The sequence below is a fragment of the Paramisgurnus dabryanus genome, chromosome 12, assembly GCF_030506205.2.
Source record: "Paramisgurnus dabryanus chromosome 12, PD_genome_1.1, whole genome shotgun sequence".
NCBI lineage: Eukaryota > Metazoa > Chordata > Actinopteri > Cypriniformes > Cobitidae > Paramisgurnus > Paramisgurnus dabryanus.
Window position 1 is genome coordinate 5,191,396 of NC_133348.1, and position 14,358 is coordinate 5,205,753.

Sequence of the window (14,358 nt, forward strand, 5' to 3'; positions counted from 1 at the left end):
GTTTGTTTTTCACCTCCCACCTCTACAATGGGTGTATAGGTGCACTGGAACAATCCTTCCTATAATGCATTAAACTTCCGTTTACAAAGACGTGAAACTCACCGAGTGGTCAGCGGTGTTCACTGATATGCTCACACAAAAATCGCTGCAAAAGATGCTTTCCAACAGCTGTTTTAGCATTTGTTGTAAACTTGTGGACCTATTTTTCCAAACGCCTCACACCCGTACATTCTTCCGCTGAGAGCTTGAATAATACCGTACCTCACAGCACATCTAATACAAGTCAATGGAGTTGGACAAAACTACGATAAAACCGGTCAAAACCGTTCTATTTCATCATAAACAATCTGAAAACAGGGCTTTAAGTGTGAAATACCGAACTTGTCCTTTAAAGCGCTTTTGGTGTGATTAGCCCCTAATAGTGCATTTTTTTTCTTGTCAAAAATGACAATCGTTTCGCTAGATAAGACCCTTATGCCTCATTTGGGATCGTTTAGAGTCCTTTAAAACTCTGTTGAAAATCTTTTTTGAAGTAATAAGTTAAGTGTTGGTGTCCATTAATTCTTTCCCCGTCATTGACGAGATATCTCGTCAATCAAGAGAAAACGCTTCCCTGCCAATGACGAGATTTTCCGTCTTTCCGCAATACCGCTATTATCCACCAGGTGGCGCCATTTCGCAACTTTTTAAACCCGGACGTATTGCACTATGGCAAGCGGCTGCATGTCCGTGTCTGTTTTAAAGATCGCTCTGAATGGGATCTCTATGAAAAGTCCGTCACAAAAATGGAATTATCTCTGCTTTTTGCTCAAAATGTGGTGTTCAAAAGCTGATTACAAAAAAACCACTGAAGGTAGGATGAAACGTTTTTTTTTTTTTTTGAAAGCAGAGGGTCTTGTTCTTTCATTTGGTATATTGTATGTTTATATATTTAAAGAAGAACATTTTCTGGAAGGCATTAAACTTTGGTGAAAATCATGAAAAACTCTGGCGCTGGCTGGCAACTTTTAAAAAAAACGCTGGCGGTGAAAGAGTTAAAGTCCATTAAAATGAGAAAAATTCTGGAATGTTTTCATCAAAAAACATAATTTCTTCTCGACTGAACAAAGAAAGACAACAACAATTTGGATGACATGGGGGTGAGTAAATTATCTGGATTTTTTTTAAAGAAAATTGACTAATCCTTTAACTCTTTCCCCGCAATTGACAAGTTATCTCGAGAAAACATTTGAATAAAAAAGGTGTTGCTGATGAGGTTTTATGTTAATCTGTAATACCTGTGATTATCCACTAGTTGGCGCACTTACCCAATTTATAAAAAACTGAAGCAATAATATTTTTTGTTAATTTCAGCTTTTTACCAACAAAAAATTAATTTTTTAAGACATATAGGCATATTTAAGTAAAATATAGATGAAATGTTTTTCCCCATTTTGTTTGTTTGTTTATGTGTTTATTGTTTGTTTAAAAGCAAATGGTTTGTTCTTTCATTTTATATATTTGTATGTTTATATATTTTTAGAAGAAAATTTTCCTGTAAGGCATTTTGTGAAACTTTTGTGAAAATCACAAAAAAGCTGGCGGGCAACTTTTCAAAAAATGGCTGGCGGCAAATGAGTTAATATGTACCATAGGTACACTCTTAAAGGACAAGTTCGGTATTTTACACTTAAAGCCCTGTTTTCAGATTGTTTATGATGAAATACAACGGTTTTGACTGAAATTTAGACATATGATGCTGGCCCATGAATTTTCGGGTGTTTGTTTTTCACCTCCCACCTCTACAATGGGTATATAGGTGCACTGGAACAATCCTTCCTAAAATGCATTAAACTTTTGTTTACAAAGACGTGAAACTCACCGAGTGGTCAGAGGTGTTCACTGATATGCTCACACAAAAATCGCTGCAAAAGACGCATTCCAACAGGTTTTATCGTAGTTTTTGTCCAACTCCATTGACTTGTATTAGATGTCCTGTGAGGTACGGTATTACTCCGCGCCGGGAACTTTGTTTGTATTCTTGCAATTGGCAAGGGTGGATTATCGCCACCAACTGGGCTGGAGTGTCTATTATTCAAGCTCTCAACGGAGAAATATACGGGTGTGAGGCGTTTGGAAAAATAGGTCCACAAGTTTACAACGAATGGTAAAACACCTGTTGGAAAGCAGCTTTTGCAGCGATTTTTGTGTGAGCATATCAGTGAACACCCCTGACCACTCTGTGAGTTTCACATCTTTGTAAACGAAAGTTTAATGCATTTTAGGAAGGATTGTTCCTGTGCACCTATGCAGCCATTGTGAGGGTGGGCGGGTAATGCCACAGAAACCGAAAAATCTCGGGCCAACATCATATGTCCAAAGTTCTCTCAAAACCGTTCTATTTCATTAAAATAAAAAACTCACAGAATTTTCATTTTTGGGTGAACTATCTCAGAGCTTTTCAAATCTGTGCGTTTCAGAAAGAGAGTGAAATCTGGAGCTACAAAAATGTACGGTAATGTGTTTTTTGAACCATAAACCACACAAACACATTGTTTTATTACAAATACACAAAATAACATCATTTTTTAGCAATGAAATAGGTGCGCTATAAGGAACGTTTTGTGTACTTTTTTTAAAGGGTACCTCACAGTGACAGCTAGGGACAATGTGTGACCGTTTTTTCTGACAGTATGATGCCTTAAAAAGAAACCAAAAGGCTAAACCTAAAGGGCACTTCTGTTTCAGTGCTGCTTGGCTGTGATGCTTCTGATCAGCACAAAATTGAAATTCAGCCTCTCTTTTGGGGCTCCTGGGTACCATGCTCATAAGACCGCAGATCCACGTATTTTCCAGACTGCTAATAATGCCTCATGGTTCAGGCTTGAGTTAATGATGCTTTTGTTACCATGCGAGCAGGAGTTCTCCTAATGGGAGACATTTATTGATGCCTCCGTCTTTGAATGAAAAGGTCAAACATGTTAACTTCAGCCCTTGCCAATTTATACCCTTTTAGCAAGAATAAGAGTTGAAAGATCTCTACATGGCTGCATGGTGGACTTTTAAAGTCTTCGGCTCAAGGGTCACATACTGTACAGATGTCAGATCAGTTCTCTGTATTCTCCAGGCTTAGGGTCTCGGTGATGACAGGTGGCAGTTAATGTGACTATCAATCCTGTCTGCATCATGAAGGTTTAGCTTTAAGGTTTATTTTGACCTGACATGCTGACTGCTGGTGTGCAGAAGAAGTGTGAGTCAGTTATTAAAGAGCACCAATGGTCTGATTCACTATTTTTCATTTCCTTTGGTGTGTAAGTGTGTATTAGTACATGTTAATGATATGCAAAAAGTACAAACCGCAAAGTATGGGGCGATGACGCGAGTTATCATTTTCAACGTTTATTTCCTTTCTTGGACTACAAGAAACACACGGATTGTAGGCAACAGTTTACTTCCTGGGATAGGTGATGTAGTAAAGACCGACATTATCATAATTCCTCCCGCTTCGGACTCACAGCCTGTAAGTTAACTCTTGTAAGCATTGCATTGTGAGCGAATCTTTCAAACATGGTAAGAAGCTCTACATTTCCGGCTGACGTCAGAGGTATTCAGGCCAATCACAACGTACAGGTTAGTTGGCCAATCAGGGACGGTTTTGCACAAAACCTGTGTTTTTAGCCTAAACCTGGTTTGGGTAAAATATGGACAAACCGGTTTGAAAGAATTAGGGCTGCAACAACTAATCAATAAAATCGTTTTTAAAGAATTTCATCATCGATTAGTTGGTCTGTGACGTAACATGCTATCCTTATTGTAGTGCCTTATCTATGATACGTGAAAAATCTAATTGATTAAATATTTATGCTTTTATCTGATTAGTCGATTAATCGAAAAAATAATCGCAGAGTTATCGATTATGAAAATTCCGAAATACGTATCGAGTTCTGATTGTGTAGTTTGTTTAGTGTGTTGTGATTCGAAAGCAGCTTAGCTTGCCATTAGCTTCGCTGGCGACTGACGTATTCCTGTGGGTGGAGGTTAATCAAAAAACTGTTCTACTGACGTCATTAAAGCAGGAAGTAGAGGGCTGTATTCCAAACCGGCCGTTCGCTGTAGGCTTTGAAAGGCGAATTCTGTTAAAGAAAATATATCGCCTGACAGTGACATTTAAGCTTTATCATTTTAACTCTTTCACCGCCAGCGTTTTTAAAAAAAGTTGCCAGCCAGCGCCAGCGTTTTTCATGATTTTCACCAAAGTTTAATGCCTTCCAGAAAATGTTCTTCTTTAAATATATAAACATACAATATACGAAATGAAAGAACAGACCCTCTGCTTTCAAACAAAAAAAAAAAAACGTTTCATCCTACCTTCAGTAGTTCTTTTGTAATCAGCTTTTGAATATGGGTAGATTTCTGCAAAAACACCACATTTTGAGCAAAAAGCAGAGATAATTCCATTTTTGTGACGGACTTTTCATAGAGATCCCATTCAGAGCGATCTTTAAAACAGACACTTACATGCAGCCGCTTGTCAAAGGGCAATTCTTCCGGGTTTAAAAAGTTGCGGAAGGGTGGATAATTTTAGAATATATTAATTAAGTTGCACCTGGTGGATAATAGCGGTATTGCGGAAAGACGGAAAATCTCCTCATTGGCAGGGAAGCTTTTTCTCTTGATTGACGAGATATCTTGTCAATGGCGGCGAAAGAGTTAAAGGCATTATTTATGCAATTTTAGCAACATTACACACTAACTAGGGTTTAAAAAATGGGATCAGAAAGAATGTGACCTTTAATAGCAATATGGGTGCGCTTTTTGGTGCTTTAAAAATGGGGCACTATCCATCTCATTATAAAGCTGAAAAGAACTAGAATATAATTTAATATAACTCCACCCGTGTCTGACCAGTAGTTTAGTCAAAAATTAACATTGAACAGATGGGTTATCCATATTTTACCCAAGCATTTTAAGTGTGATTAACCAGGTGTTTTCAACTTCATCGCGCGTAAAAGCAACCCTTTTTGTAGATCGGATACAGTTCAGCACCACAAAAGAGAAGCGGGTTGTTACCATAGTGATGAAGCAAGTACAGTTTTTGATTTTCATTTTTTTATGATGCTCATATAATGAAAGAAATACACACAAAGATGTTCACATTGTGGAAGGCTATTGTTGCTATGCAGTTGCTAAGGTGTTTTAAGTGCTCAAATGGGTGCACATACATGGCTTTGCTTATGAATATTAATTAGGCTATGCACAAACACGCTTTTATCGTTTTCATGAATAGTTCTTGCAAGCAACGCTAAAAAGATTATTAACATAATAAAAATGATTGTAATAGCTGTTTGCATTTGATTTGTGCTCATCTGCCAGGTTAGGATATATATGGCTATCGGGCATACTGTAAATCTACAGGGATGTGGTTTAGGAAGCCAGAAGAGCTATTATAGTACAGTATGTACAGTATGTGATGCACTGTCAGGTCAGGTTAAGTCTGAGGTCTGTCTGTGATAGTGTGGAGGCGAAGAACTGAATTTCTGTACTCCAGGTGCAGGTCCAGTGATGTATTGGAGGCACAGCCATGAGATATTAAAAAGTCACCACTGGGCCGACTGACAGCACCGGTCCAGCACATTACACACACACAGAGAGCAGTCAGGGAATAAAGACTCTCAATGTAATGTTTTCTCACACCTGAGCCTCCATAAGATCTCAGTGTTACAGTTCAGAGAGACCTGTCAATCATGAGCTAACTATATAATACAGCCACAAAATAAGAAGGGTTGACCGGTTTAGGGTAAAGTAAACCAGGGCATAATTAAGCCACTCGGTTTCGACATCTGTAAGTTTGTGTTTTTTGGCTTTAACTTGTACTATAGAAATCTTATATTTAATATCTTAGAAATATTTTTTAGATATGTGTTGCAACAATAGCCAACAATACATTGTATGGGTCACAATTCTTGATTTTTCTTTTATGGCAAAAATCATTAGAATATTAAAGGATTAGTCCATTTTCTTAAAAGAAAAATCCAGATAATTTACTCACCACCATGTCATCCGAAATGTTGATTCTTTGTTCAGTCTAGAAGAAATTATGTTTTTTGAGGAAAACATTGCAGGATTTTTCTCATTTTAATGGACTTTAATAGAGCCCAACATTTAATACTTAACTCAACACTTAACAGTTTTTTTCAACGGAGTTTCAAAGGACTATAAACGATCCCAAACGAGGCATAAGGGTCTTATCTAGTGAAACGATTGTCATTTTTGACATGAAAAATAAAAAATATACACTTTTAAAGCACAACTTCTCGTCTAGAAACGGTCGTGATGCAGCAGCGTGACCCCACGCAATACGTCATGACGTCAAGAGGACGAACGCGAAACTCCGCCCCATTGTTTACAAGTGTATTGAAAAAGGACCGTTCCTACGTTGTTGTATGTCAACTAATACTAATTAATGTCTTTGTGTCAGTTTATTGTTTACAATGGTCCGCAAATGTGCGGTTTATATATGTAACACGTGACCTCCCTACGTCACTACGCATTTACGTTAGGTCGCGCTGGACCGGACCATATTTTTTATTTTTCTTGTAAAAAATGACAATCGCTTCACTAGATAAGACCCTTATGCCTCTTTGGGATCATTTATAGTCCTTTGAAACTCTGCTGAAAAAAACTGTTAAGTGTTGAGTTAAGTATTAAATGTTGGGCTCTATTAAAGTCCATTAAAATGAGAAAAATCCTGCAATGTTTTGATTAAAAAACATAATTTCTTCTCGACTGAACAAAGAAAGACATCAACATTTTGGATGACATGGTGGTGAGAAAATTATCTGGATTTTTCTTTTAAGAAAATGGAATATTCCTTTAAGTAAAGATCATGTTCCAAGATATTTTGGAAATTTCCTACTGTAAATACTGTATATCAAAAAATGTATTTATCATTAGTAATATGGGTTCCTAAGGACTTAATTTGGATAACTTTAAAGGCGATTTTCTCAATATAATTTTTTTGCACTTTAAATATTGTCTTATACTAGCAAACCTTACATCAATGGAAAGCTTATTTACTCAGATGTTGTATAAATTTTAATCTTAAAAAATGTACATTGTTTTGTGGTCCAGGATCACAAATAATAATAAACCTTTGAACGGTGGTGCATGTGTTTTACCAGTCTGGCTATAATGTGAAGGCCAAATGTCCTCACAAATATAATGAAAAATGTATACTGTAGACATATTGTAGATTTTACTAGAAAATCAAAGGCTAATAAATTGCTTAGATTGCTTTATTTTAAATCAAAGTGATGTTAACCCTGTAGAAAATTTCAAATTGGTTAAAAGCATCTTCCCTGGTCTACCATGTGGAGTATATACGTCAATGTCAGACACAAAAATGTTAAATCAATATACACTGATCAAAATGGACGACTGCTGTGCTCTTATAAACCATTTCAAAGCTATAAAAGAGATTGTGGATCAGATATTTTTATACTGTACACGCCATTCTCCAAATTGAACATCATTTGATATTATGAACAAATATTTCTTCATGGTATTTCATAAAATAGTCAATAGGTTATTTTGTAATTTCCTATTCAAGTATAACAAGAAAGAACTACTTTTGTTTTCAATAGTATAATGTTGGTCATCTTTTATACCTTCTGCTGAATTGGTCTTTTGAAAGTCTTAATTTTTATGTTCTCACTCCTCTGTGAAGCTCCTCAGGGCCAGAGGTTTGATATGCCACACACACTTGTACCGTTATTGAGCTAATTGTTATATGAAATGATATTTGCAGACATTCAGACTTGGATGAGCAGATTGTAATTTGATTAAGAAGGCACCATTAACCGCACAAAACTGGAAATTGGCTCAGTTGTGTTTTTCAGGAGGAGCCCAACATTTGGAGAGCAAGATATTTAAAAGTCACAGTGTCACTGGAGTAGAAAATTACCCCTGAGACAAGTGAAGTTTAATTAATATAACTCCAACTGTACTGAAGTCTGACATATGACACATACTGTATGGCTGTTTATTAACTTTACAGCGAAGAACCAGACTGCACATGCACAATAATATATAATATATAAATATTCCTTATTTTAAAGGGGACATTTTACAAGACTTTTTTAAGATGTCAAATAAATCTTTGATGTCCCCAGAGTACGTATGTGAAGTTTTAGCTCAAAATACCATATAGATAATTTATTATAGCATATTAAAATTGACACTTTGTAGGTGTGAGCAAAAATGTGCCATTTCGGATGTGTTTTTTACAATGCAAATGAGCTAATATCTGCACTAAATGGCATTGCCGTTGTTGGATAGTGCAGATTAAGGGGCAGAAAAATTGCAATAACCTATTTTTTCCCATGCTAGCAGAGAATGGTTTACCAAAACTAAGTTACTGCGTTGTTCTTTTTCACATTTTCTAGGTTGGAAAAAGTCTGATTTTCATCATATGTCCCCTTTAAAAATAAAGGTGCTTTATAAAATAGATGTTTTTTCATAGTGGTGCCATAGCAGAAACACTTTTGGTTCCTAATACAGTAAATCCATTTGTTCCAAGGTTCTTTTAAAAACATTTATTTTTTACATTTTTATAGTCTAATAGTCATTTACAGTATGCGCGTACAGGACTATGTAGTATGGATCCAAGGACATGCATTGAATTTTGTTGCAATGCGCATGCATTGGCTGTCTGTGTATACGTATGAGTCAAATAAATTATGCTTTGCAAGGCTGTGCGTTCGACCTTGCCCTTACATTCACATACACGTGAAAAAAAACTGTACTTAGAGTCAAAGAAATGCAAAATATTCATGTTGAGCTAAATTTTGACTTTTTTAGTGCAGTGAAACAAATTATTCATTGAATTTAATCAATTTTTTTAAGGTAAGTGGTTGCAATTAATTAATTTAAGCTACATTTAAACAAAAAAGATTAGAATAAAATATAAAACTTTTGTTTAAATTTAAAAGAGATTAAATTCAATGAATAATTTTTTTTCAGTGTGTGAGACCCTTTTATAGAGGTGTACTAAACATAAATTACTGGAATTTGACCCATTTAGAAAAGTAATAATAAAACCACTTTTTGTGGGCAGCGCTTCGACGTGGTGCTTTGGCACTTTCGGCGACCCGAGTTCGATTCCCGGCTCGTGGTCATTTGCCGATCCCATACCCTCTCTCCTCCCTGTACTTTCCTGTCCTCTCCTGTATCACTGTTTAAATAAAGGCAAAAATGACCAAAAAATATACCTTTAAAAAAACACTTTTTTAATTGAATTGCATTTTTGTTTAACATTTTTGCTGAAAGTCATAAATCTTCTCTGCGCCAGATGAATTTCTGCAAAATAACTTTACGCGCCTCATTTCTAAACAGATTCTGCAGTCTAAAGTTCTCTGCAAGCACGTCGCCAAAGGACATTGTACCACTCATCCATATTTAAAATAAGTTTCTGAACATTAAAGTTTATACAATAACCAGAATGCTTAAATAACACTATAGACTTTTGAATACAGTACGTCTGCATACTCTCTCAGTTTATTTATTCATATACAGTACTATGCAGACATCTTAGGCCACCACTAGATTTGTTGTTTTGCAAAGGTATTATGGCCATGTCTAATTATTTCTCAAGCTTTTTATTAGAATAAACCAGAAAATACAGGAAATTGCCTCTCTTGAACCTAAATTAAACTATTTCTAATTGTCATCTAAAGACTTCAGGACTTCAGTCTCAGTTCAAGATGGTTTAGTGCCAAGAGAGATCACACTAAACACCTAGAAAAGACATTTTGTTCAGAAAATTGTGTGGGGTTTTACATTTTGTGTATGTGTTTCCTGTATTGTCTGTTTGTATCTTAATAAAATGAGGGAGAAAAGTAAATACATGGTCATTAAATCTCACATAACACACGCTGTTTCTGCAACCTCATGTTAATCTTCCTATAGAGTAGTTTTGCATCCTTCAGATCACTGAAGAGTCTTTAGTTTTATTAGATTTAAAAAAAGACAGATCAGCTTTACTGATTCTTTCTGAATAACCTGAGCCCCTGGAGGTTTAACGCGGGCGGAGTGAGTCATGATGAGCAAGCAACACACACAAAATATTATCCCGCTATCTCTGGATAACTAATGATTCCCTACACGTTCATGTCATTTACATTATATGCACTTACGTGACAATTGCCAACAAAACTCAGACATTTGATGCAGTTTTACTTACTGCCTGCGACTCATGGCCCGGTTGGGACCTCCCAATTTCAACAAAATCCAGCGTTAAACAAACACCACAACACCGGATAAACAAACTATATCCATTGTTTCCATAATGCTGGGTTCTTTGGGAAACTGCACAAGCTTAAATTCCCCTCACAAACAACAGCACCCTTCTTTGGTGAATAAATTCTCTAAAAAGCTCTTGGTTGGTGTGTGTGTGCGTGCGCTATTTTAAGTGCCCATATAAGGACTTCCACTGTACTCACTGCACTGAAATTGGCCATAAAAGAAATTAAGCAAGATTGTTACATATGAATCTTTCTGAAACTTGTACGAACCCTTGCAAAGTGCACTCGGCACAGAAATACTCCATCATACGTCCTACTGCTTTTTTGAAATTTTGCCTATGTTTAGCATGAGGAATCCAGCTATTTAACAGTGTAAATAAGTCAGAATGCATGAAATAGCTTTAGACCCCCCCAAGCATACCTGTCAACATTGGGATTTGAAAATAAGGAAAATTTCCCAAACCCTAACAATCCCCTCGTTTGCATTACTATGCAAGGGATTGGGTGGGTACACTGCAAAAAATTACTTTCTTAATTTGTATTGTCTGGTTTTCAGGACAAATACCTAACAATTCTTAAATCAAGATATATTTTCTTGATGAGCAAAATGACCTAAGTTTAGACAAAAAATATAAGATTTAAGTGAATTTGTGTTTAAAACTATTAAAAAATTAACTGCCAACAAGGTAGGAAAAAATCTGAAAATAAGTTTAAAAAAAATTCTAAACACTCAATTAAAGAAAAATGAATGTAAAGTTTGCATACGCCATTGGAGGATAATTTTGCTTGTTTTAATCACAAATTAGATTTGATATTTTTTGTCTACACAGTCTCACCCCATGGCGTCAATATTTGACGACACTTGACCGTGCGTCAATATGTTGACGCGGAGGGTATACCTTTTCCGTAAGGTACGCGAAATTAAACAGTTGTCACCTGGCGTTGGGGTTAGAGTTAGGTTTGGGTAGGGATGTCATTATGTAAATCTAACCCTAAACCGACGCGAAAATGGTAAGAAAATAGGAAAGAGAATGCAACGGACGTAATAGTATTGAAGTCCCCAGTTTGTCAAAAAATGACGCGAAAGGTATACCCTCCGCGTCAACATATTGACGCATGGTCAAGTGTCGTCAAATATTGACGCCATGGGGTGAGACTGGGTTGTTTTTGTTAAAAACTAGACATAGGTTGCAAATGTTGCATTCTTTAACACGTTAAGCGATGCATTCACACGGGGCATAAGCGTTAACGCTTCCCATTCACTTTTAATAGGTGACGTCATCGTTTCCGAACTGAATTGTGGATCTGTCGGCGCCGCGTCACTGCCGTTGCTCGCGGCAGAAGTTGAAAATTTCTCAACTTTTCAAGCGGCAACGCGTGCGTCAGCCAATCAGATCGCCTTATGCAAATAACCTAGGCAGAGCCAGCCAATTACATTTATGGAAGCCTGGAGCATGTGTTGCATACCGTAAAGCACAAACAGTAGCGTTTCCCTTTAAAAATGCACAGCACGCACATCCAAATGTGTGAATTTGTGTCAGGTTTGGTACGCTGGTGCAGCGGTTGTAGCTTTGCGGGCGGCTCATAATACTTTTTTTCTTGTTACTGTACATTGCCGGGTGTTGTATGAGTGATATGTTACAGATATACTGCTGCCTGCTTTACCGGAGGTGAATGTTGCAAACATCAAATACTCATTACAGAAAGATTAAAAATACAGGAGAAATACAGGAAATTGTTTAAACAGGATGATGGCAGGAATGAATGGTAAAATACGGGAGAATCCTGGGAAAACGAGAGGGTTGACAGGTATGCCCCCATATATTTACTTGGCAAAATAAAAACTGAATAGATGGGAGCTGAACTATGAATATTAGATCCCACCAGCATCTCAAAGTGCAAAAGGAAAAGGTAGCATTTGTGAAAGTTTCATCTGAATTGAGATATTTTAGGAAGACGCATTAAACTCTTTCTCTCTTGGTTAACCTGCAGCTAAGCATATGTTTGCATGTTTCAGGAACAGGAGCTGTTGAGTCGCATCTCAGACCTGCAGGACGAGGTCAGTCGCAGGAAGAAACATATCGCCGATCTGGACCACGAGATTCACACCCTGAACGAAAACATCAGCACTTTGACCAAGGAGCTTGAACTGAAGGGTAAAGAGGTTTTGAAGATCCGTAGTGAGGCAAATCAGCAGATCAGGTGAGTATTCCATTAGAAATTATTTTTTCATCAACTAAATATCTTTTTCTAAATGATGGCCCTTGAGAGACAGCTATGTTGCTTTTGTGTCTCTTTGTTAAACTCCTAATACAATATATACAGTGGATAATCTCATTTAGAAGTTTTTACCTCATGTCGGAAAGTTTCAGAGATTTTCTGTTCACAGTCCTTAAAACTCTCTAATGTTATATTCCCTTTTGGTTCTGTGTGACAAAAGTTATTGGGAATGATAAAAGGGATTGAAATTCAATAGCTTTGATGTAGATTGGTGAGGAAGGTTGGTGATATAAACAATAAAGAATTAAAGGGGAAAAAGCACAGCAGGTCTTTGCTGTCATAACGTTTGCTTTCCTATTTATTGATGTCTGCCTCTTTTTGCCAAATATTGTTTGTGTTTTGTTGCGGTTAAAATCCAAGAGAACACTATGAAAGGTGCAAACCAAAAAGATTTAAAACTGATTTAACGTGTGGTCATTTCTGATGTTAATATTACAAGCTATTAATAATGTTAAAGCTAGTGCTGGTATCTTAGATGCTTTTTGGGATCACATTGCTTGGAGGATGAGCGCTGTGTTGAGCACAGAGCCCATTTCACTTTCAATTATGTAACTTGGGACAATTCCTGATCGTGAGATAAAAATTATGAATAAGTTGCAGCATCGTCCCCAAAGGCCCTTCTGGAAAAGAGATCCTGAATAATTGCCCTTTATGTGCATCTTTTCAAACATGTGAATGTGTTTTTAAATGTTATAAAAAAATAGAAATCTCAAACCAATCGTGATCTTCAGTGTTTTCATGCCATGTTTTAGTATCAGCTCAGCGCGCTTGGAACCCCAACCGAGGTGGTACTAAAAAGTATCAGGTACTACGTACTGTACCCAGTGGAAAAGCCCCCAAAAGTAAGCCGACCCAAACCATGGGGTACTATGTAATGGAAAAGTCACAGAAGGAAGTGTTACATTTAAAAAAGCATCACTCACATAACACAGTGCTTTATGGATGTTATTTGCTCAGACAGAAGCATCGGCATCAAAGTAAAGATAAAACCGAGAACTGAATCAAATTTCCATGTAATGAAAGAATCAAAGGAAGTCTGTCATGCCACACTTTTTTGGCAGGCTTGGTTTTGACACTGCCTTTCCTTTTGATCTTAATAAAACCAAACCAACCAGACCCAAGATGAGTCACTTATAATTTACATTGAACACTGTCAGGATAAAATGGTCACTTGCACTTACTTGGCTGGTATCCTTTCCAAAAGGACATCTTTGCATCTAAAGAGTTGTACCTCAATTGGTACATATTGGTTCCAAATGTATACATATCTGTACTTTAATGGTACATATTAGGAACTTTTAAAGGGTACTGCCCTTTAAAGGGTACTACACCGCTGGGGTAAAATTTACCCAATGCTGGGTTGTTTTAATTCAACTTTTGGGTTGTTATACCCCATGGTTGCATAACAACAACCCAACATAGGGTCATTTTTAACCCAGCATGGGGTCGTTTTTAACCCAACATTGGGTCAGTTTTAACCCAGCATGTGTTCTGTCCAATATTTACCCATTATGGGTCAAAAATAACCCAGCCATTTTAGAGTGTACTGAAATCGCTATTGTGAATAGGACTATTTCTTCCAAGCTAGGCAAAATCGGGTTCATAATCGAGGAAAATCGATTCCGATTATCTATGCGATTTTGCCTAGCTTCTCGGTGAACTACGGGTCTGTGCAATAAATGCCGCTCCATCTGAAAGGAGCTGATGGCGATTTACTTCTAATCACGGAACCGGCTTTACTGATGACACGCGCATGATAATCGCAGTCCATTTTTTGCACAGCCCTAATGCACATTAC

General features: G+C 36.9%; 1 protein-coding gene across 2 annotated transcripts in view; it reads left to right on the top strand.

Annotated features, from left to right (window-relative positions):
• The window catches only part of fam184ab (family with sequence similarity 184 member Ab), a 156,394-nt gene that overhangs the window by 120,410 nt on the left and 21,626 nt on the right, over window positions 1-14,358 (top strand). For both annotated transcript variants that reach the window (XM_065256246.2, XM_065256247.2), the window contains exon 14: window positions 12,298-12,482. In XM_065256246.2, coding sequence (XP_065112318.2) covers window positions 12,298-12,482 — 185 coding nt within the window. The remainder of the gene's footprint in view (window positions 1-12,297; window positions 12,483-14,358) is intronic.